At 38.1% G+C, this 17699-nt stretch overlaps 1 protein-coding gene across 5 annotated transcripts in view; it reads left to right on the top strand.

Annotated features, from left to right (window-relative positions):
- Window positions 1-17699, top strand: part of TNIK (TRAF2 and NCK interacting kinase) — a 438436-nt gene that overhangs the window by 287519 nt on the left and 133218 nt on the right. For all 5 annotated transcript variants that reach the window (XM_024124209.3, XM_024124207.3, XM_024124204.3 and 2 more), the window contains 3 exons: window positions 11053-11163; window positions 14561-14651; window positions 17004-17134. In XM_024124209.3, the coding sequence (XP_023979977.1) occupies window positions 11053-11163; window positions 14561-14651; window positions 17004-17134 (333 nt within the window). The remainder of the gene's footprint in view (window positions 1-11052; window positions 11164-14560; window positions 14652-17003; window positions 17135-17699) is intronic.

Genomic DNA, 17699 nt, shown 5'->3' with positions numbered 1-17699 from the left:
ATGTGGGAATGAGACCTGGGGCCAGATCAGGCAGGGCCTTACAGGACATTGGCAGGATGTCAGCTTTTACTCTGAGTGATCTGGGGGCCACTGGAGGGTTTTGAAGATGAAGGGATGGAATCTGACCCATAGAGTGAAGGGGTCCCTCTGGTTGCTGGGTTGAGACTAGAGCAGATGGGGGCCAGAGGAGGAGCAGGAAGGCCAATGAGGAGACTGTTTCAGCAAGCTGATCCCCTTCCTGAAGTTCACAAAGGGGCGTCTGCAAGTAGTGATCACTTCCAAACCTGCGCCATGTGGGGAGGAACTCTGCTTTCACATTCCATTTTCCCCACCTGCAATCAAATGCTGGTGGCAAAATGCAGCAATCATATGCCCCACATTCTGCTTGGTAGACAGAGAGCCTCCCTTTTGTCAGATTTGTGCCCATGCAGAGGACTCTTCTGACTGTCCCCCCTGGAAATGGTCCATTAGCTTCTATGTCACTGGGGATAAAAATACAAAGCTATGAAATGCCTCATGGGTACAAGAGCATCATTTCTTTTTCTAGTTGTTCTTCTATTTGATGGCAAACTAAGGAGGAACTTAGAAAATTAAAGGCAGAACAGAAACATAATAGTTGGTAAATTAACACCAAATCACAATATTGATGGAAACTTGGTTATAGAATATAATAGTGTGTACTTGTTCCAAGGCCTCTGACTCACTAAATTTGGGCCATTCTGTGTTAATAACAATGGCAAGTAATATTTATCACCTACTTACCATGTGCCTGAATTTATCACCTACTTACCATGTGCCTGTACTGTATTTGTTTGCATTGTCATATTATTTCATTAGATCTTCACAATCCCTCTACAAATTAGATATTCTCATTATCCCCACTTTGCAGATGAGGAAATAAGCCTCAGAGCAGTTAAGAAGTTTGCTTAAGGATTCACAGCTAGTGAGTGATGAAGCCAGTGTATTAGCCAACCCCAAGCTGCCTCATGCTAGAATCAAGCCCCTGAACCCTACATTCTTCTCCTTTTTGTTGTGAAAAATAGTTCCAATAGTTGTGAAAAATAGTTTCAGAGGTTGGTGTTCCAAATAGGACTGAAGTTTTGCATTTACACAAATTTATTTTGAGTTCACCGTACATCTTCATTTGTCAGTTTTCCCAGCTTTCAAAGAGGACAGCAAGACCTGCTAGCTGCTACAAAGACAGTATTCCTTAAGTCTAAGAAATATACTTTGAAAAGTACATTAAACCTTTTGGGGAGTGTTTTAGCAAATAATTGCAGAGGTCACAGATAGTTGACTCTTTGGGCTAATGGCATTCTGTTAGGATTACATTTATATAAAAATATTATTATGGATTGTATAGAGACAGAGCCTGTAGCAGCCAAGAGCAGCACTCGCTAACGTTTCTTCCCAGTTTTCAGGTGACAGGAACTATTCCCCAGGTATTTCTTTTGCCGTGGCTGGAGGACAGAGGTTTGCACATAGGCCACCAACCAATACATGTGCTGTTTCAGGTGTCTGATTGAGTTATAATCTGTGTGAATTCTATCAGGCTTGTCGTAGAGATAAACTGTTGTTTAGTACCAGCTCTTTGTGGAAATACAACTACTTCTGATAACGGCCAAGTAATTCTCCCTTATCAACTGCTCAGGGCCTGATCCGGAAATCAAAAAAGGGAGCTCTTTCAATAAAGATTCCGATCTCTCAGAAACAAGGCGAACCCTGACACACAACATGGCCATCTCACTCTGCTGCATCTCAGCAAAGAGAGGCTCTCCACTTTGCTGCGTGCCATTCAGACACCGGGAGTGAGAAGGCCTGTCTATTAAATGGGTTAATTTCCTAAAGTTAGAAAGCGAAATCACACATATTTTGCTACCTTCTTTTGATACCACCTCAACGATCACGGGGCTAGACTATCTTATAAAAGGAAAAACATTTCTGATTAGCTTCCAAAATGTAGGTTGGTCAAGTGACATAGAAGATTATTATACTGAGATGACTCAATAAGCCATTTATTAGACTGTATCCTTGAAGACTCGCAAAGCTAAGCGTTAAGAAATTATATTGTGTGCATTTAGGGGAAACATGCTAGCAGCTGGCTGAGACCTGGCCTGGAGTCCAGAGACCTGGAGTCTCACCTTGAGCAGAGGCAGCATCACTGTCATTGGTTTCTTTCTTATAAAAACAATAACTTTGGACGAGGTCTGAGTTTTCACACTGGCGACCTGGAGACTAATTGCTGCCCAGGTAAATGGGTTTAGTTTGGCCCACGTAAGGTGGTGGTGCTTTAATGATGCCAACGTTAGAAAAAAATATAGCAGTTCCACACAAAAGTCTGGATTCCTTGAAAGGTTTTGAAAAATCAGGTGATCTGGAACTCTTGGACCTGAAGTCCTGACTATCAGCAGCACGTTAGAGCAGTAGCTCGGCTGTCTAGAGGGCACGCGCCCACTCCAATTGCACAAGAGGTCCGTCACTGCCTGCTGTCTTCCATGCACGCTCCACCTCATGCACTGACATTGCTTGTCCACGCCCCGTGTAAGATCATCTGGGAATGAGATACTGGGATGAACCAAGATGTCTTTCAATCACCAATGGGGGATCCTTTCTAGAATCTGCAGTGATGTTGGCCACAGCCCCCGAAATCCAAGTTTCTTAGAGTTTGGATTTACATTCCTGTAGCATCTTGGCTTGGCAAAAAGCGTGCCTACTAACATTTTTGGTTGTCTTAAGATTGAAATGTAAAGTGCTGCAGATAGTACCATTAAAAATCCAGCCACCTGTAGCTGAGTCTCCTGAACAGTTCATTGAAATTTACTCTCTTCTTAGTTCTTTGCATCAGAAATGAGGCTTTCATAGGGCAGAGGGGGTTAATTAGTGTTTGATAATTTTATTACTAAAGAATTCTCTTCCTTCATATATACAGCCTAGGTCACTTGTCTGAGGAAGTGATTGCACCTTACTATTTGTGAGTAGACATTTGTAAAGGCTGAATTTGGTAAATATAGAAGTGTGCCTGAAATAGTAGCAGGAGGGATTGTAAACAGTCTCCCAGTCTTGGGGCTGCCCCATTGCATGACCGTAGAGACAATGTAAGTTGCTTACATACAAACACAGAGCTAAAGCTACACCTGATTTAATACTTTGCAACTGGGCTTGAGTTCAGCTTTAATGGAGTCATTTTTATGAATTAATGGGTGATTCTGTGACAAGAGTGTGAAAATGATTTCTTCTTTTATCCCAATGAATTTCATTTGAACTGTGCTTAAACTGCTTTTCACCTTAGCAAAAGGAAGACTTTATATATGCTTACAGTTACTCGGCTAATGGTCTATACAACCCTCTGGTTCCTATTCTAGATTGATTTTGAGCCAAAGTCAATATTCCTGTTTGTGTTGCACTTCTCAGAATTCTCAACTACCAAGTTTCTTAGTCCTAAGTCCTCTAAAGCCAGTGTTGCTTTTACTTTTCCTATTTTTAACTTTCCTGAAAACTTGCTCCCCTATCCCCACCCCAAATTCTTCTAAAACTAGCCTTTAAGGTTAGTTTCTATGATTGAGTCCATGACTCAAGTGGACATGTGGTGATTTACCCCTAACAGGAAATACCCTCCAGAAGATCTTGCATGCATACTGAGAAATTGGAGCACCAGGTACCAAATCCAAGATGCAGCTAACTTCTCTTTCTTTGAATGCTGTCATGCTGACTCTAAGATGGCTCTCTCCTTAGACATGGGCGACTACTGAGCATTTCTAGCTGTCCTTTGAGCAGGCTTCTTGTTGCTAAAAATACCAGCTGGCTTAGTAGATTTAAACTGTGATTGTCATTCTCAACATATAAAGTTGTTCATATCCAGAAACTTTATTGACAAAATCTGAGACTTCGCATCCTTGGGGCTCATCTTTTTATGTTTGGAAGACTTAGAATTTGTGGTTATAAGCATTCTGTTTTCAAGTCCACGAATATAATTCAGAAGCCAAAGGAGTTTTTGTTTCCCCAAATACATGCTAGTTTAAAAATGAATGCAAAGGACTTCCCTAGGGGCGCAGTTGTTAAGAATCCGCCTGCCAATGCAGGGGACACGGGTTCGATCCCTGGTCTGGGAAGATCCCACATGCCGTGGAGCAAGTGAGCCCGTGCGCAACAAATACTGAGCCTGCACTTTAGAGGCCACGAGCCACAACTACTGAGCCCGCGTGCCACAACTACTGAAACCCGTGCACCGAGAGTCCGTGCTCCTCAACAAGAGAAGCCACTGCAATGAGAAGCCCCCACACGGCAAAGAAGAGTAGCCCCTGCTCACTGCAACTAGAGAAAGCCCGCGTGCAGCAACAAAGACCTAACGCAGCCAAAAATAAATAAATAAAAATAAACAAATAAATAAAATTTTAAAAAATTAATAAAAATGAATGCAAAAGCCAGTATAGGTTGCTTTTCCAAATTTGAAATTCCCCACAGTTTTGCTTTACCTTTGCATCAGTTAACTGAAATGATAAATGTATACCCACCCATTTTTGTACTTCCATACACACATTTTATATTGTGCAACTTAAACTACCTTTGGCAAATGAAGCAGCATTCTGTAACAAAGTACTGAGTTTGGGTTTTGTTAACACCTTCATAAATCATGCAGATGGGATCTTTGGCTATTCCCAGCTACACATGATAAAAATATCCTGTGCCTTGCTGATGTTTCTGGACCTTCAAGGTCAATAGGCTGATCCTTTGCAGACTTGTGAATTCTTGGAAGTTTATCTTTCCTCTCCTTTTCTTAGATTGCCCCTGCAATTGCTTGGTGCAGACTTCTTTCATCTTAGGTCGACCTTCATCCTCCCTCTCCCTCCTCTTCCTCACCCCTGTCTCCCACCCCTCCTTTTACTACAAAAGAGAAGGAATCTGTTAGTAGTCATTTTTCTTGTGGGTGACTGACTAGTGACATTTGGGGGGAATATGTTCTTGTCAAGATATTCTAGGCTAGTCCTGCAGTTTTAAAATACCTTAAAGCTTTGTTTCGTGTTATAGGAACTTAAAACCAATTAACTGGCAAGTGAGTGAATACTATAGGGACCCCAGAAATCATCCTAAGCCTCTTAGGCTGGCTCTGCGAATAAACCTTTTAAAATTCTTTCAGAGGTGACTCGCGTTGGAAAAAGCAAGTTAGAAGTGACCATATCTGCTGATTCCAAACCCATGCCCCTCTCGGTTAGGGGGTGACCTCAGGGAAGACTCACGTAGTGCTCCTGGGACTCCTTCTGGGATCAGCTGAGGCCAAAGACTCTTTTCTTTTCTTTTTTTTTTAAATTAATTTTTTTGGAGTATAGTTGGTTTACAATGTTGTGTTGGTTTCTGTTGTGCAGCAAAGTGAATCACATATACATAAACATAGATCCCCTCTTTTTTTGGATTTCCTTTCCCATTTAGGTCACCACAGAGCACTGAGTAGAGTTCCCTGTGCTATACAGTAGGTTCTCATTCGTTATCTCTTTTATACATAGTAGTGTATATATGTCAATCCCAATTTCCCAATCAAAGACCCTTTTCTTAAATACCGTCCTGAAGGAGGGGGAAAGCATAGGAGGGCATAATAAGTACCCCCTTACCCCACAACCTCTAAGAGGAAACATCCTGCTCATCAGGCAAAAGTATGTGATAAACAACCATGCAAATGGTGAAATATGTTAGAACCCTTTGTTTTTAAAAATTAACCATTTAAATTTAGATAGAAATAACTACCCACATTCAACAATCCAGGCAACCTTTTCCCTAACAGTTGGGTTGCACTACACCCTGTGCTGCTTTTTAGATATTTCCACCTTGACAAGGTTCCAGGTCCAGCCCAGGCCCAGCCCCCATCGTGCCTGAGCACAGTTCTGTCCTCACTTTAACTTAACCTTCCTCCTTTCTTCCCAAGTGACATGCGTGTGTATTTTCATTTTCTGATCCAGTTATGTAGGTGATATTGAATGAGAATTTCAAATATAAGATTCTCTTTAAACCTTTTACACTGTCTTCCAACCCTCCAAATAAAAAGATCCATTGTTTTAGGATGCACTGCTGTGTCTTCTTGCTGTGTGATACAAGCTTGAAAAAAAGACGTGTGTCCTTGGTACTCTTTCATTAACAGAAGTTTTAGAAACACATGTGCACCGTGCCCTTTATAGGTGCTCTTTCAGCCATCTCCTCACTATCCAAGTGAAGTGGACCTTGGGGAGCTATTAATGCTATCTTTCAAGTTGGAAACTTTTTTTTTAATAAATGCAAACAGACCAAAGAATGGATAAGTAATAGAGTTTGAGATTTCTGGCTACCAGAAGCTTTCCATTCTGTACACTGTAAAACACAGTGTTCTGTAAAATACAGTGTTCACATCACACATAGAAGGCTGATGCTTTTATTTTGTTTTAATAGTGATGGTGGCGGGGTGCTGAGCCCAGCGGAGTTAGGGAACATGCCCAAGTTCATACAGCTAGTACTTGAGAAAGCATGATGCTTTCAACCCTACCCTAGTTACTTAACGAGTATATATACCATGGATAAGGCTGCAGACCATAACTAACCTTCATTTCCAAATAAATAAAGAAAAGAGAATTGAGGAGAAGGAGAATTAATGAAACAATAAGTGCAAATCACTCAGCCCAGTGCCTGGCACATGGTAACTTCTCAGTAAATGTTAGCAAGCATTGTTGCCCCAGTGTCAACTCTTTGAGGATTTTCTTTCAGGAAGACTATTAATGATGCATTATTTCTTGCTTGTGAGATGTGAAGTTATTGACTTATCGCTGCTGGGCTTGGCATGTTGAGCCCTGTTTCTGTTTATTAATGTGATGAGGTTACTTGTGGTGAGGGAGTGTCCCCACTGTGTGGTGGCAGTAATTATCAGTGTTACTGTGAGGCTGCAGGAACCGACTGCTAGCAAAGGCTGGTTTCTTTCTTTCTTTTTCTTTTTAAAAAAATCCCATTACATAATTTAACAATCATTTTGTTCCATAGTGAGATGAAAAGAACTTAGCAGCCTTCAGCTGGAGTTGAATGGAGAAGCAAATTATAGAAACCACTGACATTAGTGCCTGGCTAGAGCAGGATTGTTTCCTACTGAATATTTGGAAGTATTTTGTCCAATCTAATTTTGAAAGACTGGAGTCACTGGGCTTCCACTGCTTTCCCTGGGAACTATAATTATGTGGCTAATAGAGCTCAATGGTGGGACATTTTCTCCAGCTGATACAGGAGCAATGGATGCACTTGTAGGAGGTCTAGTCGCTGTGTTTTTCAGGATAGGATTTGGAGAAGGGGCACAAACATGTTTTGCTCACTTGAGAAAATGTTCTTTTCTTTCTACCCAAAGATGTTTCTTTGGTCCATCCTGCTGCTGTTAAACCACAATTTACATAACTGAGATTTTCTTTAACTTTGTATTTATAGAGAATCCCCAAAATACACAAAAGTAGACAGAACAGTATAATGTGCCCAAAACTAGCCCCAACAGTCATCAAACCAGTAGTCAATCCTGCCCCATCTATACAGCCATCTACTTCCTCCCTTCTGTTATTCTGAAACAAATCTCATCATCTTTAAAAAAAAAAATTCTGGTAAAATACACATAGCTTGAAATTTACCATTTTAATAATTTTAAAGTGTATAATTAAGTGGGATTAAGTACACAATGTTGTGCAAACATCACCTCTGTCTAGTTCTAGAACTTTGTCATCACCCCAACAGGAAACTCTGTACCCATTAAGCTGGAACTCCCATTCTTCCCTCCACCTAGTGCCTGGAAACCACTAATCTGCTTTCTGTCTCTGTGTATTTGCCTATTCTGGATATTTCATATACATGGATTCATACAATATTTAGCTTTTTTTCTCTGGCTTATTTCAGTTAGCATAATGTTTTCAAGATTCCTCCAATGTTGTATCATGCATCAGTACTTCATTCCTTTTCACAGCGGATAATACTCTATTGTATGGCTATACCACATTTTATTTATTCATCTGATGATGGACAGTTTGGTTAATTCCACCTTTTGTCTATTGTGAACAGTGCTGCTTTGAACATTCACGTGCAAGTTTTTGTCTGAACACCTGTTTTCAATTTTGAGGGGTATATACCTAGAAGTGGAATTGCTAGGTCATGTGGTATTTCTATGTTTTAACTTATTGAGGAGCCATCAAACAGTTTGTCTCAGTTTACATTCCCTCCAGCAATGTAGGAGGGTTCCAATTCTCCACATTTTGCCAGCATATTATTTTCTGCTTTTCTTTTTTTTAAAATTATAGTCATCCTAGAAGGTGTGGAGTGGTATCTCATTCTGCTTTTGACTCACGTTTTCCTAACGACTGTTGATGTGGAACATTGTTAGCTATTTGTATATATTCTTCGGAGAAATGTCTATTCAATTGTTTTGCCTGTTTTTAAATTGTGTTGTTTATATTTTTGTTGTTGAGTTGTAAGAGTTCTTTATACAATCTGGATACTAGACCCTTATTAGATATGTGATTTGCACATACTTTTCCCATTCTATGGGTTGTCATTTCACTCTCTTGATAGTATCCTTCAATGCACAAAATTTTTAATGTTGATGAAATCCAATTTATCTCTTTCTTTTGTTGTTTGTGCTTTTGCTGTCTTACTTAAGAAACCATTGCCAAGTCCAAGGTCATGGAAATTTACCCCATGTTCTCTCCTAAGAGTTTTTACAGTTGTAGCTCTTATAGTTAGGTCTTTGATCCATTTTGAGATATTTTTTGTATGTGGCGTGAGGTAAGGGTTCAACATCATTTTTTCACATGTGGATATCCAGTTGACCCAGCACTATTTGTAGAAGAAACTATCATCATATCGTTTTATCCATAGTACTCCAGTATGTTTCTCTAAAATATAGGACCGCTTTTTCACATATCCACAGTACTATTATCACACTTAAAAAATGTCAACCACATTTCCTTAATGTCAGCAAATATCTAGACTGTAGACTGTCTCAAAAATTTTAGCAGCATTTAAAAAAAAAAATCAGTATCCAGATAAGTTGCATCCATTGCAATTTTTTGGTATATCCTTTTAAATGTTTTAAAATCTACAGATTTCCCCTCCATCTCTCTTTATCCTTCTTGATATATATTTGTTGAAGCAAATGGGCCATTTACCCTGTGGGGTTTTTTATTCTAGGTTTTGTTGATTATATCCCTATGATGTAACATGTTCCTCAGTCCTCTGAATTTCCTGTAAATTGGTAACTGGAAGTAGAGGCTTGATCAGATTTAGTTCTGGGTTTTTGTTTTGTTTAGTTTTTTGTTTTTGGCAAGACTACTCCTTAGGTGATGTTGTGTTATTCTAATCAAGAAGCAAATCATAACTGGTTATTTCTTTTTTTTTTTTTTATGTTAGCAGCCATTGATCATCAGTGCCTAAATCCACTAGTTTATTAGAGGTTGTGAAATAATGATATTCTAATTCTATTATGTCTTCTTCACTTATTAGATGGAATATTTGTTTTTTGTGAAGAGAACTTTTACCTCTTTTATTATTTAATCACTGTGGTAAAACTTGTATAAGAAAGGCAGTGTAAATTCTTCATTCTTTCCCTTTATCTACCAGTCTTAATATAAGAAGTTGGTTCTTCATTTTCTTCAAACAGTGCCAATTATATTCTTTTTAAGGTGTGTCTTTATTAATGCATTTAGTTCAGCATATTTAATGTGTTTCAAGATATTGCAGTTTTTATTCTTACTGATTCTCAAATTATCCCATCTTTGGCCAGTGAGACCTCTTAAAGTTGATTCCTCAGTCCTTTCTAACATGATATCGTGGTCTTTGATAGCTTCCTGGCTCTCATATATGGTAATTTTACAACTCTTACTGGGTTGGAACGAGGTCTATTGTGGCATTTTCAAATTTCCTTACAAAAACTCCTGATCAGTCTCCACCGGTACTCTGGAGAAGCTTGGAGGGTTTCATTACCCTTTGTAAAATCATAAGAAGGTAAATCAGAACAGACATTAGAAACTCATTCAGGAAACTCATTTCATGAGTTTTTATTGTTTCAACCAGACATGCAGAAAAAAAAGGGAACATTATTTCTGCCCAAAGATTTTACAGCCTGGTGGGGTATCTTTTAGGACCTGGTGACATGGTGCTGAGGTTAGGAATGTACATTTGGACAAAGCCAAAACCATCAATGTGATTTCATTATGGCCCCATTTTAGTTCTGTTTCTAGTGTCAAATCAGAGATTGATTGCTAGTCATTCTAAATTATTGTCACAAAAAGATGACTTTTGTGGCAGACTTTTTGAAGAAGAGGGAGAATGTATGGAAATGGGTGTGTTTCTCTAAACCTAGAAAATGAATGTAAAAGCAAATGGATAGCTTTTCCTCTTCTAGTCTCTACTTCTCCATTAACTAAGGGAGATGTTCATTTTCTGCCTATTTTATAAAGTTGCTGAGTACTGTAATGAGTTTATATTTATAGAGAACTTGGAGCTTTTGGGATGAAAAGTGCTAAATTAGGGCTTATTGTTTTTTGAATTTATTTGATATGTCCAGCCTCCTGGGAATATTTGCTGAAGTTAATTAAAAGCAGATAGTCCTCACTCTGACAGCTTACAGTGCCACTTACAGGCCAGTAACATAAACAGTGTGCACTTGAATTGTTCTGACTTGGGATTGCCTAGACAACCACAGCTCTTTCAGACAGGGGAATGATGCTACTTTTATAGGAAAGATGAGTTTGACCATTGGATAAAAACATAGGGATAGTCTCAACTATATCTGTACCACCTAACTGCCCTCATTTAAAACAAATACTTAGAATATGAAGATTTTCCTAGTTTTCCAGCTATAATTTTCAGGTTGGAAAATTAAAAATAATCTTTCCTTTCATTTTGGGAAAAAAATTAAGGTAAAAATTTATGTTTTATATATCATTTTATGGTCAATTTTTCTTTGCAGGAATGGCATTCCAAAGCAGCCAGGTGGGACACCTTATGCTTTCTTAACTCTTTGGAAGCCGTGAAGTGTAATGATAATAATGGCATGTTTGCTTCCTTTGCCAGTTGGTGATGGAGTTTTGTGGTGCTGGCTCTGTCACTGACCTGATCAAGAACACGAAGGGTAACACGTTGAAGGAAGAGTGGATCGCGTACATCTGCAGGGAGATCTTACGAGTAAGTGACAACACGGGATACCTTGGGAGGTGTTGAACTTTGCACTGACCTTCCACTAATTTGTAAACGTGTTGTAAACCTCCTTAGAGCTTTATTCTGACAGTGATAGTGGCAGTGGTAGTGTGTTGTGGTCTGCTATAATGGAAGTGAGAGCCATTCTGAATAGGCGTGTGCACTCTCATTTGGGGGGTTAATTGGGTGATTTCTCTTAACCTGGGATTCATTTCCTATGGGGTTTCCAATTGGAAATCTGATTTTAGATCACAGAGATGGTGTCCCACTTAGGAAATGGATTGTTTAGGGATACTTTGATCACTCATTTGAGTTTTCCATTTGTGAAAGTTTATAACTAATTTAAGGCTTGTGTGAATTTAGCCATTTTAGTACATATAACCTAGTTTAATTGATTTTACCTTAAAAAAATTCTTTGAGGCAATATCTAAAACCAGTCAAGACAGTGGACAAGAATGTGCCCATTTGCCCAGTTTTGCCCACAAATCCCACAATCAGACAATCTAGACAATAGTGTCATGTATTTGCTGAGTTCACTTCAGGGAGAAGGAGGTAACTGGTCATATTTTAGTTTGTTCAGATTAGTTTAATTATCTCTTGCTACTAATAAGGAGGCTATTATATGTCCACTGAGCATTCTTACTAGATCTGCTTGGCAGCTATTTATTTATTTATTTATTTACTCTGCGTTCTTTGTATAAGGGAACAAAAGGTAAAACAGTTTGCATGATGTGTCCAAGATATGCCTTTGAGAGGCAGATTATGTGCTGGGGAAGAAATGAAAGGAGGGAGGGAGGGAGGAAGGCATTAAAAAATTATGTTTATCCCTTTAATTCAACCCACATTAGGAAAAAAACCAAATAGAAAATGAAATTTTAAAATGATAACACTTGTATTACCATAAAAATTCAAATACTTAAAAATAAATGTACAGAAACATGTGAGTGATTTCTACACTGGAAACTATAAAACATTACAGGCAAATTAAAGAAGACATTAATAAATAGAGGTGTGTATACTATTTCATGAATTAGAATGCTCAATATTATAATGATGTTATTTCTCCCTAATCTGATCCTTGGTATCATTAAACTGACTATCAAACTCCTTCTAGGTACATTTGTCGATCTTGACAAGCTGATTTTTAAAACACTGTATGGAAATACAAAAGGCCAAGAATAGCCAAGGCAATCTTGAGGAACAAAGCTGAAGAATTTATGCTGCCAGTTACCAGGACTTATTGTAAAGCTGCTAAGTAATTTAAACAGAGTGGTATTGTCACAAGAATAGACAATGGCCAATGAAACAGAATGGAGAGTCCATGAATAGACCCACTTCATACGGACACCTGATTTATGACAAGAGCAGTGCTGCAGCACATAGGGAAAGGGTCTTTTAATCCGTAAATTGTGCTTGATCAATTGAATATCCATATAAAAACATGAAGCTTATACCTGCTTTATATCATATTTAAAAATTAATTCCAGGTGGATTATGGTTATAAGTACAAAAGATATAAAAAATAAAGCTCTTAAGAGAAAATATAGGATAATACCTCCATGGTTTGGAGTAGGCAAAAAGATTTCTCAGAGCACAAAACAAAATTTGAGGGAAAAACAGTGAGGTATGCTTGCTGAACTCCTTCAAGTCTGACATGTATCTCCAAGTATTGATGTGCCATTGTGTAAAGTTAATTTGGATTTCTGATGTAGAATTTTACTCATTCAGGAAAGCATGACAGATTATTTAGTCATCCAGACCACCCCATGGGTGCCAAGAATCTCCTGAGTCTCCAGGGCTGGTTCTGCCCACTCTGGCTTTCCGCACTCCTGGGTAACCCTACTGGGGATAAGTCATGTGATCTCCAGGGTTCTAAAAGCAGCAAAGATGTTTCACCCCATGAGTATCTCTCAACAGCTGCTTTTAAAACATGTGAAAACATGGTTTTCTTCCTTCTTCCAATATGTTCTGCCAAATGATAATACTGGTATTTGAGATATAGTGACTCATTGGAAGGGACATTTGATCACCCAAAGGTCCCTAGCCACAAGAAGTTTCAGAGGAGACCCTCCATGCATTTTATGATCTCATTAAATACAACCTTTGGCTCACTTACGTGCCGTGGTATCTGCTTCCAACCACTTCGATGGTAAAAGAAGGAAATGGATCTTCAGTCTCTCTTGTAAGGATTTATGGAGTGGTAATATGCTGTGAAAACTATACATTTTAATCTATTTGATGCCTACCTCAAGCCAAATCGACTAGATAAAAAAGGTAATTTTATAAGACCCAAACTAGTGCCTCAGACTGTCCTGTCTCATGGTTTATGTTTACTGATATTCCTAAACACAAACATGGATCTTTTGGGGCATTCATATTCTCATGCTGAATTTTCTCAACAAAAGGGGATTCAGATATCTAGGTTTTTTTTTTCTTTTTGTTTCAACTTCACCTTTCATACCATGGTTTTGTTACTGTGGAGAAAAAATTAAAACTACAGAAAATCATAAAGAAAAAACAACAACACTTGGGTATCCAATACCTTGAATTAACAAGTGTTAGCATAACATGATTTACTTCAGTACTCCATTTTTAGATTCTTTTAGGTTACAGTTTATCTGAGAAACATGAGACCACCTTAGAGCAAGTCTGTAGTTTTTAGAACCCACACCACACACACACACAAAAAAAAATCAGAGTAATTCATGGAGAAATGGAACACAATCAGGTTGAGATGTCACTGAATAATTATTTCACATAATGGGCACAAAGTCACAAATATAAAGCACTAAAAATGACAGTGATGAACATTAACAAAGGAAATAGAAGTTGCTGTTTTCCTTTTTTAATGTGAGACATTGGCTAAAGCCAATGGGAAATTTCTTGGCTGGTCTGAGTAATATTTTATTGTGCTTAATTCAAATTGTATAATAACTTTTAAATTCAAAAACTGCACAAAAAAGTGGAGGTTTCAGTTAAATCAGATTTCTGTACAGACTGTAGATATTACTGTTACCAACTGGCAAATACAGGTGGTCCTCACTATTCACAGTACTGTTAGCTGAAACATGTGCATGTTGAAACCGTGTCATGGCCTGTGTGGTTCCTTGTTACCCGAGATAAAAGCTGATATGCAAGCGTTTCATTTAACACCGTACCAGGCATTGCAATGACCACATGTATATTTCAGTTTCTATTGATCGTTGCCTGAAGTTTAGAACAAACATTGTGCCCCATTTAGAATTATGACCACATGAAAGATAAAAATAAAATAACGAAAGTATCTCTGGGTGAGTTTAAAGTTTTTGGATCATTAACATCCAAAATAATTTTTTAATCTGGATTTATAGTCTTATTAACCCTTCTCAACTCTCCTTCATTCCAGGGGCTGAGTCACCTGCACCAGCATAAAGTGATTCATCGAGATATTAAAGGGCAAAATGTCTTGCTGACTGAAAATGCAGAAGTTAAACTAGGTAAGAACAGAATCCAGTGAGCCTAGGAATTGCAGGAAATGATAGGATTGTTTCAGCTATTTTTTTTTTTTAATAATGAATGTAAATTTGTCGCTGTGGATTTGGAGGTCATTGTACCTAGAATGGAAAGGAAAATGTTTCTTGGCTATTTAAAAAAAACATTTTCTAAAAGCACTTTGAGGAGTGAATTGGTATACAATATGGTAAGCAGATCCATTGCTTAATCGGTGTGTAGAAACAATTGAGTTTGTTTTCTAAGCAAAGACCCTTTAGATTAGAAGTGACTGACCTTGGAATGGTTTCCCCTATCTTACAGTTTGTTTATATTGTTGCTGCTATAACAGACAATGATGAAATTTTTTTAATTGAAAATATCCACAGACAGACATTCATTATTTAGAAAAATGAATTCCTGCTATATTCCCATATGTTTTAAGTTATATTTACATCGATTTCATTATTATCTAGGGCATCTGTACAGAATGGATGCTCAATATTCTACTTCACGTGCATACTAATTATCCCACTTCCATCTGCAGAGTTATCAGTGAGGGAACCCTTTTCTCTGGTCTATTAGAGCCCTTCCCACAATAAGTCTGGGATTATCCAGATAAGGGAGAGAATACCCACATGCATTTGACTGCTTGATGTATATGAGTAAGAGCATAGATTGACAAATACCCTATAGGATATACAATTTGTTTTCTACAAAAGAATCACTGTCCATATGATTGTTCATTTTCAAAGAGATTTAAATGTCTCCTATGGTTATATCCCAAACACTTGCTCTTGCCTTTTTGTTAAAATATACAATTTCCGTTTTTTTCTTAGTTAGAATTTGGGGCCAAACTTTCATCTCATGAATATTCCCTTTTAAAACAAAAGCATACATTAGGTAGGGAAAGCAGTTATATATATACTGACTACATAAGCTATCCTCAGAATATTCACTCATCACTAATTAACAGTTACTTGTTGAGAGAATATTATATGCCAGGTCCTGTACAAAATGCTTTTACATAGATGATTTCACTTAAACATCAGAGCAACACCATGTGAATCTCATCATCCTCATTTCATGGATTCGGAAAATGAAGCTCAAAGAGGTTGATCTAGTAGCCCTAGGTTGCATCACTAATAAGTGTCAGAAATGAGATGAAAATTTAGGCAGTCTGACTCCAGAAACTTAGCTGTTAACTACTTTCTTTGCATCCTCTAAATACTATCCCTTATGGCCCAATCTTGCCTTTTATTTAACACCTCTTTTTGGCCCCCCATGGAGGCCTGATGTAACCAGATATAACCCCCTGTGCTTTTCTCATTGGTACGCTTTATCCATTTATACATGCAGTTTAAAAGTATACATTCACTAGAGATTATCATACTAAGTGAAGTAAGTCAGACAGAGAAGGACAAATATCATATGATATCACTTATATGTGGAATCTAAAAACATGATGCAAACGAACTTATTTGCAAAACAGAAACAGACTCACAGACAGAAAAAAACTTACGGTTATCAAAGGGGACAGGTTGGGGGGGAGGGATAAATTAGGAGGTTGGGATTAACATATACACACTACTACATATAAAATAGATAATCAGCAAGGACCTACTGTGTAGCACAAGGAACTCTACTCAGTACTCTGTAATAACCTATATGGGAAAAGAATCTGAAAAAGAATAGATATATGTATACGTATAACTGAATCACTTTGCTGTACACCTAAAACTAACACAACACTGTAAATCAACTATACTCCAATATAAAATAAAAATTTTTTTAAATATATACATTCACAATAGTGAAAAGGAAGAAGCAACCTGAGTGTCCATGAACAGATGAATGGATAAACAAAATGTGGCACCTACATACAATAGACTATTATTCGGCCTTAAAAAATTCAGAAGGAAATTCTGATTCATGCTGCAACATGCACTAACCTTGAGGATATTATGTTAGGTGAAATAAGCTAGTCTCCAAAAGACTAATACTGTATGATTCCACTTACATGATGTATCTGTAGTAGTCAGATCCATAGAGACATAAAGTAGAATGGTGCTTTCCGGGGGCCCCGCGGGGTGGGGAGGGGAGGAGAAAGAGAAGTTAATGTTTAATGGCTACAGAGTTTCAGTTGAGGAAGATGAAAATGTTCTGGAGTTGGATGGTGGTTATAGTTGCACAACAGTGTGAATGTACTTAATACCACAAAACTGTCCACTAGAAAGTTGTTAAAACAGTAAATTTTATGTTATGTATATTTTACCACAGTAAAAAAAAATACACATTCATTTTATCACTGGGTAAGACCTTAGATGATAGCCTTTATTCATTCGTCTTCCCTTAACTAGTGGACTTTGGAGTCAGTGCCCAGCTCGATCGAACAGTGGGCAGGAGAAATACCTTCATCGGGACGCCCTACTGGATGGCTCCAGAAGTTATTGCCTGTGACGAAAACCCAGATGCCACATATGATTTCAAGGTATGACTTCTTACTTCTTCATTACATTTCGAAGCATGCCTAACACCTCACCCTAAGACTGGTAGAGAATTCTCTCATGGCTTTGGGCTTGTGATTTATATAATCCAAGGAAAAACTAAACAACATTACTTGAGTTTAAAATTAGAAGACATCCAAGTGAGAATCTTTGTCATGAGCTCATCCATCATATCTGATTGCCTATTGGTAAAAAATGTTTAAACCATTTTCTATATTCTTTTGAACTTCTCTTGCTTCTTATTAGAAAACAGATTTCTATTTTGGTTATAGTTTAGATTTTTGGCGAAGTATATATATTCTGAGAGCTTTTCATGTTAAAAGAAACCAAGATATGAGTTTGTTTTGGGGGGCCATCTTTTTCTGATTAAAAATAATCATATTGGGCTTCCTTGGTGGCACAGTGGTTGAGAGTCCGCCTGCCGATGCAGGGGACATGGGTTCGTGCCCCGGTCCGGGAAGATCCCAACATGCCGCGGAGCGGCTGGGCCCGTGAGCCATGGCCGCTGAGCCTGCACATCCGGAGCCTGTGCTCCGCAATGGGAGAGGC

This window comes from Physeter macrocephalus, chromosome 1 (genome assembly GCF_002837175.3).
Source record: "Physeter macrocephalus isolate SW-GA chromosome 1, ASM283717v5, whole genome shotgun sequence".
In the NCBI taxonomy this organism is placed as follows: Eukaryota; Metazoa; Chordata; class Mammalia; order Artiodactyla; family Physeteridae; genus Physeter; species Physeter macrocephalus.
The sequence above is the reverse complement of the archived record's forward strand: the minus strand, read 5'-3'. Positions and strand labels throughout refer to the sequence as shown.